This window comes from Argopecten irradians, chromosome 2 (assembly GCF_041381155.1).
Source record: "Argopecten irradians isolate NY chromosome 2, Ai_NY, whole genome shotgun sequence".
Lineage (NCBI taxonomy): Eukaryota > Metazoa > Mollusca > Bivalvia > Pectinida > Pectinidae > Argopecten > Argopecten irradians.
This window is the reverse complement of record NC_091135.1, coordinates 10,597,553-10,620,153: the sequence shown is the minus strand read 5'-3', so window position 1 is coordinate 10,620,153 and position 22,601 is coordinate 10,597,553. Positions and strand designations below refer to the sequence as shown.

At 34.7% G+C, this 22,601-nt stretch overlaps 1 protein-coding gene across 4 annotated transcripts; it reads right to left on the bottom strand.

Moving 5' to 3' along the window:
• Nucleotides 1-1,628: 1,628 nt before the first annotated feature.
• Nucleotides 1,629-18,470, bottom strand: LOC138314420 (uncharacterized). Of its 4 annotated transcripts, none has more exons than XM_069254741.1 (6): nucleotides 18,308-18,413; nucleotides 17,725-17,778; nucleotides 3,980-4,048; nucleotides 3,705-3,788; nucleotides 3,120-3,152; nucleotides 1,629-2,649 (listed from the first exon to the last, which is right to left on the bottom strand). In XM_069254741.1, the coding sequence occupies exons 1-6, from the start codon at nucleotides 18,396-18,398 to the stop codon at nucleotides 2,069-2,071; spliced, it is 912 nt and encodes a 303-aa protein (XP_069110842.1). In that variant the 5' UTR covers nucleotides 18,399-18,413; the 3' UTR covers nucleotides 1,629-2,068. The 4 variants fall into 4 exon arrangements, with proteins under 4 accessions (XP_069110842.1, XP_069110843.1, XP_069110844.1 ...); XM_069254743.1 differs by lacking the exons at nucleotides 1,629-2,649; nucleotides 3,120-3,152; nucleotides 3,705-3,788; nucleotides 3,980-4,048 and adding exons at nucleotides 10,106-10,316; nucleotides 11,265-11,302; nucleotides 12,146-12,338; nucleotides 15,339-15,392 and having other exon boundaries at nucleotides 18,308-18,470; XM_069254742.1 differs by lacking the exons at nucleotides 17,725-17,778; nucleotides 18,308-18,413 and adding an exon at nucleotides 5,669-6,062.
• Between the last annotated feature and the right edge of the window lie 4,131 nt (nucleotides 18,471-22,601).

The window sequence follows — 22,601 nt, the reverse complement described above, 5'->3', positions numbered from 1 at the left end:
AGAATCGAAACTGTGGACTCTCAAGCAGATGGTCCAGAGAACGTCACTTACAACAAGTCTGTTGCGTCTGTTGCGCTTAGCAAGATAATTTGTCCAGTTTGGATAGGTTTAGCCAAATCATCTTTGAAACAAGAACAAGCATCTGGCTTATGTGCTTAGAGCCTGTCCTGTCTATATAATAATCCCTTTTCAATCAATTGGTATCGTCTACTACTTGTCTGTGATTGTGTTTTAAGGAGACTTGCCACAAGTGTATAGAATATTGAAAAATAAAATAAAATTGGCTCGATTATTTTGTCTCTACATGTCTGATTCTAAGTTTGAAACTAGGGGGAGATCATCTAGTAAATAACTCTGCTGAGAAAGTCTTATCAACAGCTTAGGGTCTGGTGGCCACTCTACGTTTTAAGTAACGCTTAGGGTTTTTGAACACTCCATTTCGAACAAGTTGGTGATTTATTTATTTTTTTATTTTTTTTTCTCCGAGCTAGTATGATACACGTAATATGTCATGTTCCGATAACTTAGATCCACTAAAACAGGTGTATTTTAACTCCTACATTTTGTGCTCTGCAGATACATTCCACGCTTTCTGCCTGCTACTCCATTGCATGATCGTTACGGAGACTGACTAACTTTGGGATACCATTTTTTGCATTCGTTCTAAATAATTTTGAATCCTATATTACCCCCATGACACCGCATGACTTTTGAAGTTGAGTCATCGAACCGTGAATAAAGCCCGGAGTTAGTCTCCTAGCCAAGGCATACCAGAAGCATAAAACGGTAGCATTTAGTTCAAGGATCGAGACGACCAGTTTGTCAATTAAAATGAAGTTGGAGTAACACCATGCTACAAATTAATTAATAATCAAATGGAATCGATTTACTGTTAACTAAATTAACAAAAACTATCAGTTAGATGTTCATGTATATTATTTAACCAGACTTGTCTTGTAATGTCAATTTTGAAAGTTAATTGTCATTATAAGAAATATTGAGCAGAGTAGTAAAAGTTGACGGCAATTTTTACAGAATACCTAGATTTTTACAGAATACCTAGATTTTTTACAGAATACCTAGATTTTTACAAAACCAAATTAAAGGAAGTTCAGTGACCGTTTATTGATTCGCAAAAAAACCCATCATAACATGCTTAGTTATCTGTACACGTGTTAGTTAGTTTATTCTTAAATATATGCACTTCCATATGTGTGGCAAGTGCACTTTAAATGTATATACGTATTAGAATATAGAATTATACGAGTATGATGAATTAATGAATCTCATAATAATTTTGATATAAAGTATTTGATCGAAGCTGTAATGTACATTTGAACTTATGCATGTAAATAGAAACAAAACTCAAATCTATTATAGAAAAATAATGATCTAAATGAAATTTGTAAAATATTATATTTAAAATGATAAAATACGATAGTCAAAATATAAGTAAATGTATTCAAATATAATTTCTTATAGATCAGAATCTGTGTAATAGAAGAAATTATATACATGTATTCATTAAAAAAGAAACCCCGATGTGCAAACAGATTGGATACACTGAAATTAACAATAATTCTTGTCAAGATATAATCCTTATTATACACACTCAAACAGTCAGCAAATTGAGATATAGCTATTTAGATTTTATTTTTATTTCAAAACATCTTATTTTATGTAAAAGAGATTTGATTTGGATTGAAAAGCAGACTAGTACTTCATATAGCCTCTTCTCACCTGCGAACCCTTTTGATCACAATATTTTGGATAGTAAAGCCAGCTCAAATGCTGATATTTTTAAGTAATCTACAAATTAAGCGTGCCTTTTAGAAAATATTATGTCATTGTTCAAAAAGTGTTGGAATGTACTTTATATCTCAGACGAATCTGATTGACCTTCTTGTTTCGCGACAACACATTCTCATAGCGAATTAAAATGTATGTGTTTTTTTCACTTTGAAATCAAATTGTTATATTTCAATTGATTGCGTTGTTGTTTTTCTCATTCTATCCTCATACATGTGCCTCATTTCAACTAAGTAGTCTCACATTTCAAAACAAACTTTTATTTGGACCAGTATTCGTTCATGTCTTCAATCAGTCGGGTATTCTCCACGTAGTTAAGCCCGTTACAGAGTTCTTGTCGAGTGCGCAGCAACCCTCCCTGTATACAACGCGAAATTATTTCCTTTGCTTGCTTGCTCGAATCACTATTCTTGTTGAGGAATACACGTGTTATTTCCTCTTCTTTCAGTTTAAAATACCTTCCAAATCGTGCATGTACATTCCCTATCCCTTTTGCCACTTTTAGAGTTTCAATACCATCCTTTAAGTTAGTTGAACCGTTCCAAACCTTCCCAGTGAATGTATACATCGGCCTTGTTTTCATTGGCTCTTCTGCTAGAATTGTTAGTCCAGCTTCTCTCAGAGCATTGTGTAATGCTCTTAGCCTTGCATCATCATTGGCTCCAGATTTATGACAGTTTTCGCGCCAGGCCCATAAAAGATGGAAACATATTTCATGTTCCGTTGCATGTTCCTTTCGGATACTCTCAAGTTTACCGCTTCGAATTTCCAAATTTGTTGCCAGGTCATCCAGTTCTTTAGATATATGAGGTGCTAAAGTGTCTAAATAAAATTGCCAATCTGAAATGAAGATTTAGACAATCAACATGAAAATGCTTTTGTCAAGCTACTCAATTGTAGGAGCAAAATTATTTTCATTGATGTTCAAGTTGACTAATTAGAGGTCGAACCACAAAAGGACGCTTATGAGTCGCGTGACTTGTTTCTGCCACAATTATATCTACTGCGATAAGAAAGGGATCGGATTTAGACAAACTTGTGGTTGTCGACATAATCAAATAAGATGCAGTGATTACTTAACTCTTTCACTTTTACAATTTGATAAAAACTTCCTCAGTGTTTTGCCAATAAACTTCATTTAATAATGAATTTCTGTATGATTAACCATTAACGTATTGTCCCTCTTTTTAAATATAAAAATCTACAGTTATTATAAAAACCAATCTAGTCCCAGTGAATATCGTTTAGAAGGGAAGCAGGCGACGAAGTGATTAATGATTTCATTCGATAAGCCTACAACGAAACCTTACCTATGCACTTTTGGTCTACAGGACCGCCATCCACTGAAATACAGTTCACATTTAAACATGACTATTTGTTATCAACACATAAAACAAATTAAAAGGGCAATATATTTGTCCATGAATCAAATGTATCTGAATCATCAATCAAACGGAAAAAAATAGAACCAGGTATTCCAGAAGAGTAAGTGCCACCCGTTCCATCGACATTTGTCATAAAGATCCAGATAAGAGTAGCACATGCCATAAAAAGCTATATCAAAGCGACACCTGTCTATGTCACGTCATTCGTCGTAAATATCCAGGTCAAAGCTACACTTATCATAAAGATCTAAGTCACAGCAACAACTGTCATGAGAATCTTGAGCACAGAGAAACCCCCCATTACAATCTAGGTCACAGCAAAACAGGTCATGAAAATCTAGGTCACATCGACAACTATAATAAAGATCTAGGTACATTTTAGTGATTTCTTGAGCTATTCATTTTGTAATGAAATAGGTCTTTATTTTATATCTGATTATAACAAATTGTGGATTGATCTAGTCTGTCTGTTCCTTATATCAATAGTGAAAGGGAAATGTTTAAATTTACCCTCCATTGGTGATTGATTTGGAAAGCCTAATGCCACTCCTGCTCCTGGATATTCTGTTTGCTGTTGGGAATTTCCAGATGGCACTATACAAAAAGAACACCAATGTATAAGTAAACAACAAAAATGAAAATACATGTAGCTCACAAAGCAATTTCAAAGGCATATATAAGCATAAAATATTTACTTTTATGAAACATAGTAATAACAAATTGAATTATTTTGCTTTGAAGTTAAATACGCATTCAATATTTCGAATAACTCTCGCTAAGCATACCTGTAATAGTATGGGAAATCGACACATCGGTAGGTTGGGCTGTGTAACTCATTCTCGGTTGTATCAAATCTGTAAACATAATGTAACCATGCATATCAAGCAATTCTTCATTGTGTAATGTCTAATAATATCTTTAAAAATTAATTTAATTGCATAAATGATACTTTAGATGAATGTTCATTTATTTTGAAACTTTATAAAAGGAGTAATAGAAGTTGTTTCTTTTTCATTTTTGTGAGATAATATAACTACAGCAACCAATAATTTCAAGTAATTCAACGTCAGAATGTGTTGCAAAATATTCTTTTGATGCAACTTTCTCATCACGACGTCCTCAAATCTGGGGTATGAAACACATTTTATTTGCAAACTGTGTGAATCCGCTACAAAAAGTTTGCAAACTAATTTCATAACCCAATGAATTTAAAAAAGAGTGACATCAATGCTTATAATATATACGTTAAAACGTACGATTCCATTCGATTATAAGAGTTACATCCCTTGAACCGTCAGACGATTGTTACATGCATTTATTATAGGCCAACTCTTGCTGAATTCATCGCATTGAACATTTAACTAGAAAAAAAACTATATGATAGTGCACAACGTATCTACTTTCACTTTAAGCAAAGCTGCGTGACTACAGTTGAAGTACAACACAAGTTTATTGTGGTATACATGCTCTCGTAGCAAACCATATTTGTATTATGGTGTACATGTAGTTATGCCTAGTATTCCATCGTAGTATATCATATAGTATTGTATTACAAGTATAACCTTAATACAACATATCTGTATTATGGTATAGTCGTAGTACATTATATCAGTATTACCACACATTTGTTATTGTAATATTGTGTGTGACATTATGAAGCCTATTGCCATTGTCTATTTAAACCTTGTCTGTGTACTAGTGACACACGTACTATACTGTAAATGTGTACCTACAATCGTTCGGTGAGTTATCTGGTGCTCTATTTAAAACCCCTTCTCTTTACTATAGTTACACACATGTAACACTGTATATGTGTACACATGTGATTGTTTGGTGGGTAATCTGGTGCTCTGTGTATCCGATAAATGTCAGCGTGATCATCAATTGTTATGTTATAACATTCGAAGTAAACGTTTATCTTATCAAACCATATCAATAACGGATCAAAGGCTGATGATGAAATTTAGAATTAAATTAATTCAAAATTGATCATTTTCAATTAACCTAATTAAGAACTGTTGAATTATGTACACATCTGTCAGTTTTTTTGTGCGAAACATTCTTGAAATTAGCAAAGACACTAAAAATCATGATCTACAGGATACGTTCAGCATTGACTAGAGTTTAGTAATGGCGGACGGACAAGGAAGTTAATTAAACAAAGTTCTACTGGTATTGTTTACTTTATTCGAAAATGATATCATCCACCAATTAAATATCTGTTTCCATGCTTAAGTTTACAATTTAACTCAAATGTGCAGAACATTAATTTTAAACAAATCAATAAAGTATACACTTCATATATGGGATAATTCGTGTGTAAAATTGACCAAAAACGAAAGTAGAAATATGAAACATATGATACAAAATTTATAACTTCTCAGTTAGAGTCCGATAATACAAGAGAACGATAACAATTGGTTGCTCGATCTAGAAGACAAAATACACCTTTTCAGTATTTTTCTATAGTTTACCTTAACTATCAATCCGGAGGTTAACCTTCCAAACCAGGCTCATACAGAAGTCCGGAGTGTTCTATAAATAGAGTACTTCCACGAATCCTACGCTTGAGGACGCCTAGTGATTATACACATGTAACGTATTTTAGAGAGATTGTCAACTCCGTCAAATTTACGATCAACAGATGTACCCCTGTGCGTGCCTAAGGTTTTTTCTCTATACTCCTAAATAGGTCATTACAGAAGGATAAAATTGATATGGTATAAAAGTCCAGTAATTTTCAAATGATTTTGCTATGATTTGGGGATCTTGTTCAAATCACTTACTAGTTATATGATATGGTATATCTGCGACCTACTTAGTTATCTTAGACTACAATGTACATTTGACCCGTTACGCTGTCACACAAAAATATGAAATGCGTAAATATGACAGTAACGCTACATTGACTGCATACACACAAGCATCCTCGATACTCCAGGGGTTCTGATCACTTACGATCTCTACACCCCTGGACTATCTCATAGTAAAAATGAAGGCAGCTCAGGTGAACAGATCTGAACCAATCACAGACCTGCAAAGATTTCCTTTGAAGACTATAGAGAGAGCGACGCCCAACTTCAAAGCCACACAGTCAACCACAGTGTACCGTTATACGGTTCTTTTTATGTACATCAAAGGACTAAATTACCTGTTCTGTTGCCTCCAGTTTTACTACAAGATAGTCCAGGGGTGTAGAGATCGTAAGTGATCGGAACCACTGGAGTATCGAGGATGACACACAAGGAGACTTCAGCTATGTAACTATCCTATAACTTTGCTATCTTTTGCTGCCTTGTTACTGACGATAATATCATAACTTAAGGATCTGTATTTTAATCTAATCAATAATTTGGTAGTTAAAGTACAGAAACAACAATGCACGATATATCGTATGATATGTTGTAACTATTTTAAACTATCTGTACATTCATAAAATGACTATTATATATTATTACTATAGTTATCGATAATGCAATCATGTACTGTTTATTTATTTTAATAATAACAAACAAACAAACAAAAAATAAACCTGAAAAGTTTATTTCTTGACTGATATCGATAATGCAACCATGTACATTTTATTTATTTTAATAAAAAAACTTATACAAAGTAACTACCAAAATCACCTTAAGTGTTTAATCTAAGGTATTAGTTAGTATTGTTTTGTAAGGGATTTACAATATAAAACGCGCCGCATCTTAATATATATATATTTACCCCCATTCTCTGCTGTGATTTCCCGAAAGAAAGGATTATATTGTGCTTTTTCCTACAGCAGGTTGACATGAAATTTCGGTTAATTTCAAATCATCCTGTTGCTTAAGTCTTTAGTTTGAAGTCGTTTTTTATCAAGTTTTAATTATCTGTGCATACCCTCCATTGGTGATTCATATTTAATACCCCCTCTAGCGAGACAAAACCAACAATTCTGTAAATACAAGTTAATTTTTGTATATCACAAAATGTCTTCATAAAAAACCACACACCAGTTCAAAGGCAAAAATTAAAAGTTTATAAAAATATCCTATTTGGTAAGGTAGTAGAACTTGGTTAAATCAATGTGGTATTTTTTTTAAATAAATAGCAACACATGCATATCTTGCATATTCATAAACGAGTGCATGATAATAAATCATTAGGTATAAGGCATCAATGTAATCAATAAATTGGTACAAACGAGAATCAGATTTAAAACAGATTAGTTACTTTAAAATTAACTAATTTTATCATGCAACATTATCGATATCATTTAAAAAAATTGTAAACGCAGTTAAAGGGTCCTTTTTATTATAGTCTACATTATAAGAAGCATGTTTACTGCCTGAGTATGAAAGTTAATCCAATCCACATTTGCTATAAAAAAGTAATGCTGATGAAATCATAATAGTTTATTGGGATTAAATTGTGTTCCTTACAATGTAAAAGTATAGGCATATAATATATCCTTCTGAGGTTGGATAAACGGGTCTCCCATATGTACATGTATGTGGTGTGTTGCGTGTATGTTGTGCGAGGTGCATGTTTTGGGAGACTGTGGTATATTCATGTTGTGTTTTTTTGTATAGTGGAACTGTTGCCCTTTTTATAGTGCTATATCACTGAAGCATGAAATCGAAGACACAAAGCAACACACCGCACCCGGTCACATTATACTGACAACGGGCGAACCAGTCTTCCCACTCCCTGTATGCTGAGCTGGAGCAGAAAACTACCACTTTTGTAGACTTTGGTGTGTCTCGGCCAGGGGACAGAACTTTAAATCAGACATGGGTTTACGTCTCAATAAAGACCAAAAAGTGAGGCGCGGTTGTCCAAATAGGTAAACCCTTATCATGTAATCATAGATTAAAAGCATAACGTTAATTAATCACAACAAAACGAACATTGAACAATATATGGGTCAGTTTATGATATGAAATATATCTACTTAAGCTTATCGGATGCCCACCATTGTTCTCTTTGGAGAATCATTGTACATAAACTGCTTGACATGTTCATCTCTGTGTAACTGTCGGTCACTTCACACAAGTAAGACCAAAATCAGTTAGGTAAATTTTAAACTATAACAACCCACTATGTAAATAATAACGGCGTTATATGAAACAAAGAAAATCTCGGAAGTTCTCTATCGGACATGATCCTTCTCGCTCAGGAAAGACTCTGTCCCAAAGTCTATAATTATTTGATAAACAGGAACAGTGATAATGAATCTAAATACACCTAGGCTTTTCTCAACTGTATAACGTTCATTCAATAGATTGTCCATCAAATTAACACACATGTAATAAAAGTGGATACTGTTGTTTTCAAGAGACTGTCATTTGAATTTCATTTACTTCTTCAAATCTAGAAGTAAAATTAGCTTAAGCATGGGTTAAGCAAATCGCTAAAAATTTATAAATAATAGCCGAATTGATTTCCAAAATTTCCTCCTCTTCGATTTGGCCGAAATGGTAGTTCAATGACATTGATTATATTTGTAAGTATATTGTTGAGTTTTTCATGATCATATCATATGAACAGTATTTGATCGAAGCTGTATCGTTTGGAAACGAAATAACAAATAATAGTTTTGTATCATATTTAGAAAAATAAATTGCTAAATGGAATTTGTAAAATGTGATATTTGAAATGATAAAAATATCCGTAAGCTTGGTCGTAAGTTTCTTCACATAGAATTATAATTTATTTGAATAGAAGTAGGGCGAAAGCGATCACGTAACTAGTCAGTCGTTATTGTTTTTATTTCTTATAAATATAGGTATACATTGAAAAATCTTGGTGTGCAAATTTGTATGCAAAAACAATAACTATAATTAGGTAGATATAATAATGAAGACATCAATGTGATCAATATGTCCGTAACAAGTTAGTAAAATATAGTTTAAATTAAAAGATTTGTTTCTCGGAGAATAAACTATAATACTTGTCATGGCATCATACTTATTATACCAATCTCAAGCAAGTCCTATCTTTTTAAATTGAGGACACCAGGTCTTTACATTACTCATTTTTATTTCAAATCATTTAAACAATCATCTGAAATTTGATTTGAGATCTTATTGAAAGCAGGCTGGTATTTCATATAGCACTATTCATGGAGTTAAGAGTCCTTTTTGTATCACTCTCTTGACAGTTATTACTCTTTTTGTAATACTTATCGTACGTTCGAACAATCCTGATATTTTACAAGTAGTCTGTGACAATGTTCTAACAAATTTTCTTAGAACATTCTGCTATGCTCTAATTCTTGTCCAACTCACGTGTCTTTGGACATGTAGTGGAATGAGTAATAGACTTATTTTCTCTCCTCTAATCACATTCTGATCACAAATCATTATTGTTCTTTTTTTCATTTTCTTACACATGTTTATCAAAATATTATATTTTGATCTTGATCGATCAATGTTGCTTTCTCTCAATCTATCGTCATACTATGTAATTTCTATTCAAAGAAGAAGTCCCACACATTTTCAATATTAAAATTTCATTGGGACATAGTATTTGTTCCCATCTTCTATCAATCCTAGTTATTGGATTTTCTCCACCGTAGTTTAGATACCGTCCACAGAGTTTCTTGTTCGAAGTGCACTCTAGCAACTTTCTCTTGTACTACAATACTTAGTTTATTTCCCTTGCTTTGCTTCTTTGCAATCGCATTTTATTGTTGGATGAATATACCTTTTATTACAATATCATACTTCGATTCAGTTGAATAAAAACCCTCCCGAATCGGGACATGCACGTCCCACTATTCCCATTTGAGCCACTGTTGAGTGTTTTCAACAACACTATCCATCTTACGTCACTATGTACCGTTACAAACATGACCGTTGAATTTATAAGTTGACCTTGTTTTCCTTGGCTTATCCGCCAGCTTTTTTTTCGTCCAGCATCGCTCAGGCTTTGTGTAATTTAAGCTCTTAGCCTTTCCTCAACATCATTGCCTCCAAGATTCGCGCCAGGCCCATAAAAGATGGAAACATACTTCATGTTCTGTTGTATAATCCTTTTCGGATACTATCCAGTTTACCTTTTTTCAATTTTCAAATATGTTGCGAGGTCATCCAGGTCTGTAGATTAAATGAGGTGCTAATGTGTCTAAGTAAAATTGCCAATCTGAAATAGATTTTAGATTATAAATTTGAAAATGAACACAAGATACAGCTTTTGTTGAGTTTCTCAATCGCAAGTAGCTAAAATTCTATTTCAAATCTATCTGTCTCAAGTTCGACTGAATGAGAGGAGTGAATCGCACAAGATGGATGAGTTATATAGTGACAATTTACATATTTCATTTAGATTATCTTGATTACAATTTTCCACCACCACCAACTCAATCTCTGTCACAATTATTCTAGTCTACTTAGCCTCATAGGAGTCAGTGATTAGTTTTTTGTTTAGATTGTGTAACGTTCATTAGATTTTAAAATTGTGTCTGTCACATAATTAGCATATAAAATGATTGCTAGTCTAATGAGTTCAAAAAATATACTAGTCAAGCTATTATATACCATCTTCAACATTCCTAGTTATATATCTCAATAGAATTATTTAATTCATACAGCTCATATAATGTTTTAGAACCGTATAGGTGGGGAATAACAAAGGTGTCGTGGTAGTAGTAACACTTAGTTCAATAATTTGATCTGTCACGAACCTTTAAGAAAACGTCTACAGAGACAATCATACGACGTCATTTATTGTTTATGACGTCATAAGTACCTGTGACGCAAATGTTCATTTATCTTGTGAAGAAATTTCTGTTTTGTTTAAACTTGCAGATAGCGAGAATATTTTGTTGCTATGGTGCTATATGCCATTATCGTTCTTCCTAAATATGTTCTCTTTCTGCTCCTGTCTCCTTTGATATTCTCCCGTTTTTGACCTCGAAGTTTTGAGGACAGCTTTCGGTTCCGTCCCCGAGCAGTAGATAGGTAAAATTGCTCCGATGATTTTGGTTTCAGAAAAATCATTACTGAGATGGTATTTTAGGTCGGTCACCTAAGACTTCATCTCTTGTGATCATAAACTGACACGAAATAGGTAAGCATAGCTAATACTCACCAACAGGTCCAGTGGTCTGGCTTGTTGACTGCTTTGAACTAGACGAAAACAAATAGATTAACATTGTACTTATTTACACAAAGTTACACTAAAAATATATTTACATTATTTTTAACAAAACTTGTATGCGTACATTTTTTATATACGAGATTAAAATGTTTTACGTGATTAACGAGCAACTTAAGACGAAAGACTCAATTATTCGAAAATTCGGGGGATCCATAATCGTTAAAAATATAATACATACAGACTGTGCGTATATTTAATTTTATATAAAATGTTCCAAAGCCCAACACACAGTTACGGACATAAGAATTAGTCACTGCAAATGTGCATTTTCACATTGTATCATTAGTCGTCATGTTAATGGTCAACGTTTCCAACGAAACCGTTTTGACGTCATAAACACATCAAAGTCATGAGGGGTCAAACGAAATAACTTGTCTACATTAGGGTTGGTAGTTTCAACAAGACAATGTTTAGTGGAAATATAATTATTTTGTAAGAATAAAGACTAAAATGACCACTCAAGTTATTAAAACATTATAACTAGTAATAAGTATTTTTAAGGCGTTAATTTCATTTAAGTTGAAGTAAAACTAATATCCTTATTGATAACGTTAAACAAGACCATTCCGTCTTTGGATATTACAGAGTTAGCTCCCTTGCAGGTAAGTATCGATTGTTACGTCATCAATTTGTGAGAGCAGTTCATGTCATTTTCTCCGAAAAGTATGACGTTATGCTCGCAAATACATGACGTCATAATTAATACCTACCCGCAAGGGTAGATAACTCTGTAATATGCAAATACAGAATACCGAAAACGTCTGCTACCTGAATTACAATTCAAGAAAACAAAACATTTGTGGAATACAAACCAGGCTGACGTCTTGGGATTGGACTGATTTTGGCTGACATCTCCTTTATTTGGTTCTTTATCAACCTGCTGGGACGTTGTTTCTTGCACAGGTTTCACAGTTCTACGAGGTTCTGCTGCTTTGTCCTTTGCTTCGTCGCCATTTCCATTATCATTATCACCAATACTACATCCTGCCATGCCATCAGCAATTTCTGAAGAAATTCAAATCACCACTGAATGATCACATTATCAAATGCATCATAAATAACAAAAATAACTAATCTCTTTTATCTCATGAAAAGAGCCGTGTTTCAAACGTATTTCAAACTTTAAATTCTGGATACCAGTAGCATTCTTCATTTCATGAGATGTCAAAGATTTAAAAATAGTGTCCCAGATAACATTTATTCAAAGGATCATGTGTATTTGGTTTATTTATTTTTACGTCCTATTAACAGCCAGGGTCATGTAAGGACGTGCCAGGTTTGTTGGTGGAGGAAAGCCGGAGTACCCGGAGAAAAACCACCGACCAGCGGTCAGTACCTGGCAACTGCCCCACATGGGATTCGAACCCGCATCCCAGACTGAGAGGTGGAGGGCTTGTGGTAATATGTCGGGACATCTTAACCACTCGGCTACCGCGGCCCCATGTGTAATGTGTATATCATGTGTAAGAATTTTAATCAATCAAGTAATTTCAAATATAACCTATATTAAATGTGCATCTCTTTTCTGAATTATTTCATAATATTTCAAAGTCATAATAAATCGTTAAAGTTATTAGTACAGCATTTATTCTGTTAATCTAGTCTGCAAATTACTTAAACATTTAAGCATTGATGTCACTATTTTTTTAACTTCATCGGGGTATGAAAGAAATTTTGCAACCTATGTGAATCCGCGTCAAGGATTCTCACAAAAGTTTGCAAACAAAATTTATTCCATAACCCGATGAAGTTAAAAAATAGTGACATCAATGCTTATAATTAATTTTGCAGACTACTTGATGATATAAAAAATGAATACGCAACGTCGACGTCTCTATCGTGACGTCATAATAACACCGGTTTTTCGCGCCATTCTCAGATTATTTTTTCATAGTATATGAAGAAAAAGTATCAGCCAATCAGAACGTCAGATTTAGTATGAAAGCAAATAAAAATTAATTATTAATTATTAACACAAATATTAAAGCTTATATAACCTAGGGGGAAAATGAGACAAATGAGGTGTAAGACAGTTTAGGTTGTTTTTGTTATTATCAGGACATAGCAGTGGCTCAAATGTACCTTCCGTTGCTGATTGCATGTTGCGGGACTCCCCACTTCCTGAGAAAGCCACAAATCCTCCATGAACATTTAGAGCTACTTAACATGAGTCAAAGTAAGTTTGTTTTCATTGTATTATTTAAAAAATGCGGTTTGTCAATTCAATTATTGTGGATTTGTGTGCAATATTTGAGTATTGTTCTGGGTTAGGTGGCATAGCACAATCTTTGTTTATACATCGTCGTAGATATGAACTATACCTTTTTCAGATTTTTTATCAAGGTCAGATTTTGTTGTGGTTTTTCCTGACATTTTCCTTCGAATTTAATCTGGAAAAAACACATGTATTAGTTAGGTAAATAGTTGAGACTTGATTCAAGTTTTAGTACAGACTAAATCTAACGTTAAAGTAAGTGATCATCCCTACCATGGCATCCTCGATACTCCAGGGGTTCCGATCACTTACGATCTCTACACCCCTGGACTATATCACAGTAAAACTGGAGGCAACATAACTTAACAGTTTAGAACTTTGATGCACATCAAAAGAGCCGCATAACGGTACACTGTTCTTGGCTGTGTGGCTTTGAAGTTGGACGTCGCTCTCTCTGTAGTCTTCAAAGGAAATCTATGCAGGCCTGTGATTGGTTCAGATGTTTTCCCCTGAGCTGCCTTCAGTTTTACTATGAGATAGTCCAGGGGTGTGGAGATCGTAAGTAATCGGAACCCCTTAAATATCGAGGATGTACCATGACTACCCATGCAATACAACCTCGTAACACCACTCCATCAACAGAACTTCTATTTTATCGGTAATTTAAACATCGGGTTTTCTTTGGGTTTATGTTAAAATGGCGGGATATCATCGGGATACTCATTTTCGCTAGTCAAAAAATAAGTACTATACACTCCCTGAAACAATCTTGGAAAGTGAAGTTGCGGGATATCATAAGTAAAATTGCAATAAAACGTCAAGGTATGAGAGAAAAAAAAACCTTTTCTTACATGGATATGACTGATAGGGATATTCTCGGGATCACAAAATGGCAAGCCTCGGGTTTTACAAGATTTTGTGACCCTAGGGTAGAATATCCCTACCCTTTCCTTTATATCCATGTATAAATCATAAGGTATTAAACTCGTCTGTCAATGCATGTCAATGTGTAATATAGATTATGGGAACACAGAAGTAATCCCAAACGTGTGGACAAAATAAATGTCCAATTTTCGAGGCGATCTGCCCCTTTATCAAGACACACAAAACGAACACGATTACATAATATGATACGAACAGTAATATTGGACAATATAGATTATATATTGACATGCATTGACAGCCGATTTAATACCTATGGTATGAATGAGTCTTATAGTCTACTGGGAAGTGAAATGGCTCTTTGACCACAGGTTTACGACGCGCGCAAAAAAACCCCCAAAAAACTGAAAATACTGAATATTTTGTTTTTTTTGCGCGCGCGTCGTAAACCTGTGCTTTGACAAATTATGCAAATCTTCGTTATATGTTCTTCAAATCACATATTCATAAATGTCTAATATCACAGTAACATACGACAAATTCTTATTCAAGGAGGAAATCCTCCACAACCAGCCCTTTAAATAATAAAAGTACCCTAATTTTTATATTGTGTAAATAACATTACCTAAAGTGAAAGTAGAAATATAAAATTCTAATAAAGCACAGAAAAACCATGTCTGATGTCTTCAGTTCTAATAACACATTAAAAGAGCTTTTTGATATGAAATACTACGTAAAAATGCTTTTAGCACTTGTGTCCTTGCCATTCACTAGTTATGTCAAACACATGCTAAACACATAATTATGCAGTGAATGTCTCCTTTTACCAGGAACTTTAAACGAAAACAGTTAGCAACAGTCGGTGAGTAGATAAGAACCTGGATGTTGAGATTTTTGGCGTATTTTACCTTTCGTGGAGTTTACCTTTTCAGCCAGCTGGTGTTTGTAGAAGTCAGGACGATCTATATATAAAGATAAATACACGTGACTTTTTATAGTTCAAAGTATAATTGGTGTCCAGTAATGTATATGGTTAGATCTACCATAAAATAATTACACGGTATTTGTTATATATATTTTTTCATACATGTTTGAGGATGTATGATTAATAAAGATACTAAAACAATCTACACGATACGTTACGAAAGTCAATGTTTCGTTGTGATGGGTGGATTTGTAAGGCTACAAGGAAGTTAAAACAAATTCTTCTGGTATTGTTTATTCTCTTCGAAAATCAAATCATCTCCCAAATACATATCTGTAAGCTATAATATGTTTGCAATTGAATCCAATCGTAGTGAATTTTCAATTTAAACAGACCATTATATATATATGGATAACTCGTGTGTAAAATTGACAAAACTTTAAAAGCGAAAGTAGAAATATGAAACATGTTTTGCAAATTTCAAAAACTTTTTCAGTTTAAGTTCCGTTAATACTTGAAATGATACTTAAGCATAACAGTTAGTAGTTTGATCTATGAGATAAATATTTTCAGTATTTTCCCTTTTTTACATTACCGTGTGATATCGTGAATGTCACCAGTCTGGAGGTTGACCTTCCCAATATGGCCGTTTTAGAAGTTCCACGAATTGTACGCTTGAACAATTATGATGTCATCTTTAATTATATCTCACAACATTGTATCGTGACATTCTATGTTTTAAACTATTTTCGGTTTGTCAACACCCGTATACGTTCACATAAGTACGTAGCCCATATACACATAATGAGAGACAAAGACAGCATTGTTTTAGTACAGACTAAACCTAACGTTAAAGTAAGTGATCATCCCTACCATGGCATCCTCGATACTCCAGGGGTTCTGATCACTTACGATCTCTACACCCATGGACTATATCATAGTAAAACTGGAGGCAACAGAACTAAACAGATAATTTAGTCATTTGATGCACATCAAAAGAGCCGCATAACGGTACACTGTGGTTGACTGTGTGGCTTTGAAGTTGGGCGTCGCTCTCCCTGTAGTCTTCAATGGAAATCTACGCAGACCTGTGATTGGTTCAGATTTGTTCCCCTGAGCTGCCTTCAGCTTTACTATGAGATAGTCCAGGGGTATAGAGATCGTAAGTGATCGGAACCCCTTAAATATTGAGGATGTACCATGAATACTAATGCATACAACCTCGTGACACCACTACATCAACAGGATTCCTATTTTAATTTAAACATCGCGGTTTTCTTTGGGTTTATGTTAAAATGGCGGGATATCATCGGGATACTCAACTTCGCTAGTCAAAAAATAATTGGTACGATACTCTCCCCGAAACAATCTTGGAAAGGGAAGTTGCGGGATATCATAAGTAAAATTGCAAAACACCCTTTCTTATGTGGATATGAATGATAGAGATATTCTCGGGATCGCAAAATGGCAAGCCTCGGGTTTTACAAGATTTTGTGACCCTAGGGTAGAATATTCCTACCATTTCCTTTATATCCATGTATAAATCATTATAGTATTAAACTCGTCTGTCAATGCATGTCAATGTGTAATATAGTTTATGGGAACACAGAAGTAATCCCAAACGTGTGGACAAAATAAATGTCCAATTTTCGAGGCGATCTGCCCCTTTATCAAGACACACAAAACGAACACGATTACATAATATGATACGAACAGTAATATTGGATATATAGATTATATATTGACATGCATTGACAGCCGAGTTAATACCTATGGTATGAATGAGTCTTATAGTCTACTGGGAAGTGAAATGGCTCTTTGACCACAGGTTTACGACGCGCGCAAAAAAAACCCCAAAAAACTGAAAATACTGAAAATACTGAATTTTTTGTTTTTTTTTGCGCGCGCGCGTCGTAAACCTGTGCTTTGACAAATTATGCAAATCTTCGTTATATGTTCTTCAAATCTCCTATTCATAAATGTCTAATATCACAGTAACATACGACAAATTCTTATTCAAGGAGGAAATCCTCCACAACCAGCCCTTTAAATAATAAAAGTACCCTAATATTTATATTGTGTAAATAACATTACCTAAAGTGAAAGTAGAAATATAAAATTCTAATAAAGCACAGAAAAACCATGTCTGATGTCTTCAGTTCTAATATTACATGAAAAAGACCTTTTTGATATGAAATACTACGTAAAAGTGTTTTTAGCACTTGTGTCCTTGCCATTCACTAGTTATGTCAAACACATGCTAAACACATAATTATGAAGTGAATGTCTCCTTTTACCAGGAACTTAACGAAAACAGTTAGCAACAGTCTGTGGGTAGATATGAGACCTGGATGTTGAAGTTTTTTTACCTTTCGTGGAGTATAACTTCTTAGCCAGCAGTTGTTTGTAGAAATCAGGGAGATCTATATATAGAGAGAATAAATACACGTGACTGTTCATAGTATAATTGGTGTCCAGTTATGTAGAAAAATAATTTACGATGTTTGTTTTATATTTTTTCCTACATGTTTGAGCTTGTATGATTAATAAAGATACTAAAACAATTTAAACGATATGTTACGAAAGTGAATGTTTCGTTGTGGCGGATGGTTCTGGATTTTTAAGGCTACAAGGAAGCTACAAGTTCTTCTGGTATTATGAATTTTATTCGAAAATCAAATCATCTACCAAATATTAATCTGTAAGATATCCTATGTTTGTATTTGAATTAAAAGGTACTGAATAAACCAGTATATAGTATACATGGGATAATTCGTGTGTAAAATTGCCAAAACTTTAAAAGGGAAAGTAGAAATATGAAACATGTTTTACAAATTTTAAAAACTTTTTCAGTTTAAGTTCCGTTAATACTAGAAATGATACTTAAGCATAACAGTTAGTAGTTTGATCTATGAGATAAATATTTTCAGTATTTTCCCTTTTTTACATTACCGTGTGATATCGTGAATGTCACCAGTCTGGAGGTTGACCTTCCCAATATGGCCGTTATAGAAGTTCCACTAATTAAATGTCTCGTGTTCATACATGTGATCAATTATGGTATGTTATCTTTGATTATATCTCACAACATTGTATCGTGACGTTCGATGTTTTAAACTATTTTCGGTTTGTCAACACCCGTATGCGGTCACATAAATATGTAGTCCATATACACATAATCAGAGACAAAGATAGTATTGAGAGACTATCTATGTCTCTAGCATAACGGACTATATATGCCATGTATACAATGTATAAACATTAACGGAGTACAGTATTTCAACTGGAAATTCAAATTAATCATTTGCATCAACAAAACATAGTGCATATGATACATTGTGTTTAAAGGCCCACTACCTTTCCGAAACGGCTTTTTATTTTCAAAATGGGAATCTAAAACGATACCGATAATTTTGTAGAATCGCAAACGTTTTTAACTTGCCGTTAATACTACATTCACCTTCTGAACAATTTAATTAGAATCAATAAAATATTAATTTCCATAACGCGGGTCGTCTTATGTTTCCGGCCTCGTCCTAATACGGCGCGGTAATTGACTATCACTGCGCCAAATGGCAAAACAGCGAAATGACTCTCCACTGTTATCATATATTACGCAGGAAATCTTGCATATGTTTGGTGTTGTAACCTCATCTTAGTCCATCGATATCTATTTTCTGATGTTATTAATGTTTTTAAGAAACCTTTATATTTTGCTCCGGAAAGGTAGTTGGCCTTTAAGCAATTATGACATATCAAAGAAACACAATTAACAAAGGATGACAATTTATTGACTCGTGCCCTATCCGGGTCTCGAACTCACGATCTACGGCACCCAATCGCCTAGCCAAACACACCTGTACGTATACTACTAGTCCACTAACCCTGCCTATATTATAAGGCCTTTTTTATTTTATTTTTGTCTTTTTGTCTAATATATGGGGCAGGCAAAACTAGAACTGTAAGTCGATGGCTGACTAATAGCCCCCTCGCTTCCTCTTCCAATACCGCCAATTTTCATTGAAATCGATCCAGTAGTTTAGGTGAAGTTGGGACAATTTTTGAAACCTGTGTATAGTGACCTGGTCATGATGGCAACCAAATTGTCGACAAACGAAAACCTGCATGCACATTCTGACATGATTCTCAACAATACTGCCAAATTTCATTAAAATTGATCCAGCAGTTTAGGTGGAGTGTCATGACCAATTTTGAAACCTGTGTATAGAGACTTGGTTACCATGGGGACCAAAATTTAAAAAAAAATGCATGCATGTCTACACAAAGTCCCAAACAATACTGCCAAGTTTCATTGAAATCAATCTAGTAGTTTAGAAGTTGTTCGGACAAAAGTTTTCGACATTAACATGTGTATAGTGACCTGGTTACCATGGCAACCAAAATTTCGACCATCGAAAACCTACATGCACATCTAAACATGGTCCAAAACAATACTGCCTGTCAAGTCTCATTTAAAATGACCCAGTAGTGTAAGAGAAGTTGTTCGGACAATATTAACCTGTGTATAGTGACCTGGTTACCATGACCACCAAAATATCAACAAACAAAAACCTGCATGCACATCTACACATGGTCCCCTACAATAGTGCCAAGTTTCATTGAAATCGGTCTACAATAGTGCCAAGTTTCATTGAAATCGGTCCAACAGTTTAGGAGGTGTTGTCCGCACAATTTTTTTCCTACGGACGGACAGACAGACAAGCTGATTCCTAACTTCTTTACGGGCGGCTGTGTGGGGTGGGGGTGGGCCTAGTATACTGCATGAAATGGTGGGATAGTCGTGTGTACTCTCTTTTGTGGTTTGAAACTTTGATGTAATTTCGTGGATAGAAATATTTGTTATTTTGTGATGGAGCAATAGTATAAATAATATTTATAATTCTTCATACAGTGTGCTTTAATTGTAACATACAAAAACTATTTACAATGACATCAAATTGGAAGGCACATAGATTTGTATAAATGGCTTAATTAAAAATCAAGGACATCAAACATATCAAACATGTAGTTCTTGAAATACCTGGGGGTATTAATGCCATTTTCAGGTTTGAAATATTCTAAATAATTATTTTCTTTAAAATGTAAAATATTTAATAATCTTCTAAATAATCATTTTCGTTAACATGTAAATTGTTCAGTCGGGCAAAGATGGCTAAAGTCGGTAAAAATGGTGTGAATGTATCCAGTTTAATTTCATATGAAATAGAAAAATAAATTCTCTCGTCAAAATCTGTCTGCGTACGAAGAAATTAATTTAAAGTATAGGAATCCTAAATCGTCCTCCCGGCTGACTATGTCCGTGGTTACATTTCCACGCAGCCTCGCTTTCAATGATTTCAACTTTTCTTTATTTCAATGGTCAGAACTGGGAAACGTAAGCAGAACTTGACCGTCGTATTATTATGTGAGAACTTTTGGAAGGCCAATGAACGCATTTAGACTGGTTTTCTTTGCCCGACTATTCATTTTCGTTAACATGTAAATTGTTCAGTATTAATATACTTTATAACACAAACTATTAGTGATGTGAGTTACGGGGCAATGTATTAATGATCGTGTAGACAACAAGAGGCCCATGGGCCTTAACGGTCATCTGACTATTAGTACAATACAACATAGTCGGATTTTAGCCTATTTGACCCGTGACCTTGATTGAAGGTCAAGGTAATTCATTTGAACAAACTTGGTAGCCCTTCATCCCAGCATGCTACATGCCCAATATCAGTACCCTGGGCCTTCTGGTTCTTGAGAAGAAGTCATTTAAAGATTTAAGCCTATTTGCCGCCCGTGACCTTAAATTAAGATCAAGGTCATTCATTTGAATACACTTGATAGCCCTTCATCCAAGCATACTACATGCCCAATATCGGTACCCTTGGCCTTCTGGTTCTTGAGAAGAAGTCATTTAAAGATTTTACCTATTTGACCCCCGTGACCTTGAATGAAGGTCAAGGTCATTCATTTAAACAGACTTGGTAGCCCTCCATCCCAGCAACCTACAGGCCAAATATGAGTACCCTGGGCCTTCTGGTTCTTGAGAAGAAGTCATTTAAAGACTTTAGCCTATTTGACCCCCGTGACCTTGAATGAAGATCAAGGTCATTCATTTGAACAAACTTGGTAGCCCTTCATCCCAGCATGCCACAGGCCTAATTTCAGGTCTCTAAACCTCTTCATTATTCACAAGATTTTGTTTAAATGATTATAGCCTATTTAACCCCTGTGACCTTGAATGAAGGTAAAGGTCATTTATTTGAACAAACTTGGTAGCCTTTCATCCCAGCATCCTATGGGCCCAATATCAGTACCCTGGGCCGTCTGGTCCTTGAGAAGAAGTCATTTAAAGATTTTAGCCTTTTTGACCCCTGTGACCTTGAGTGAAGGTTAAGGTCATTCATTTGATCAAACTTGGTAACCCTTCATCCCAGCATGTCACAGGCCCAATATCAGTACCCTGGGCCTTCTGGTTCTTGAGAAGAAGTCGTTTAAAGATTTTAGCCTATTTGACCCCCGTGACCTTGAATGAAGGTCAAGGTTATTTATTTGAACAAACGTGGTAGCCCTTCATCCCAGCATGCCACAGGCCTAATATCAGGTCTTCAGGCCTCTTAGTTATTCACAAGAAGTTTTTAAAAGGATTTTAGCCTATTTGACCCCTGTGACCTTGAATAAAGGTCAAGGTCATTTATTTGAACAAAGTTGGTAGCCCTTCATCCCAGCATGTCACAGGCCCAATATCAGTACCCTGGGCCTTCTGGTTCTTGAGAAGAAGTCGTTTAAAGATTTTAGCCTATTTGACCCCCGTGACCTTGAATGAAAGTCAAGGTTATTTATTTGAACAAACTTGGTTGCCCTTCATTCCAGCATGCCACAGGCCTAATATCAGGTCTCTAAGCCTCTTAGTTATTCACAAGAATTTTTAAAGGATTTTAGCCTATTTGACCTCTGTGACCTTGAATGAAGGTCAAGGTCATTTATTTGAACAAACTTAGTAGCCCTTCATCCCAGCATGTCACAGGCCCAATATCAGTACCCTGGGCCTTCTGGTTCTTAAGAAGAAGTCGTTTAAAGATTTTAGCCTTTTTACCCCTGTGACCTTGAGTGAAGGTTAAGGTCATTCATTTGATCAAACTTGGTAACCCTTCATCCCAGCATGTCACAGGCCCAATATCAGTACCCTGGGCCTTCTGGTTCTTGAGAAGAAATTGTTTAAAGATTTAAGCCT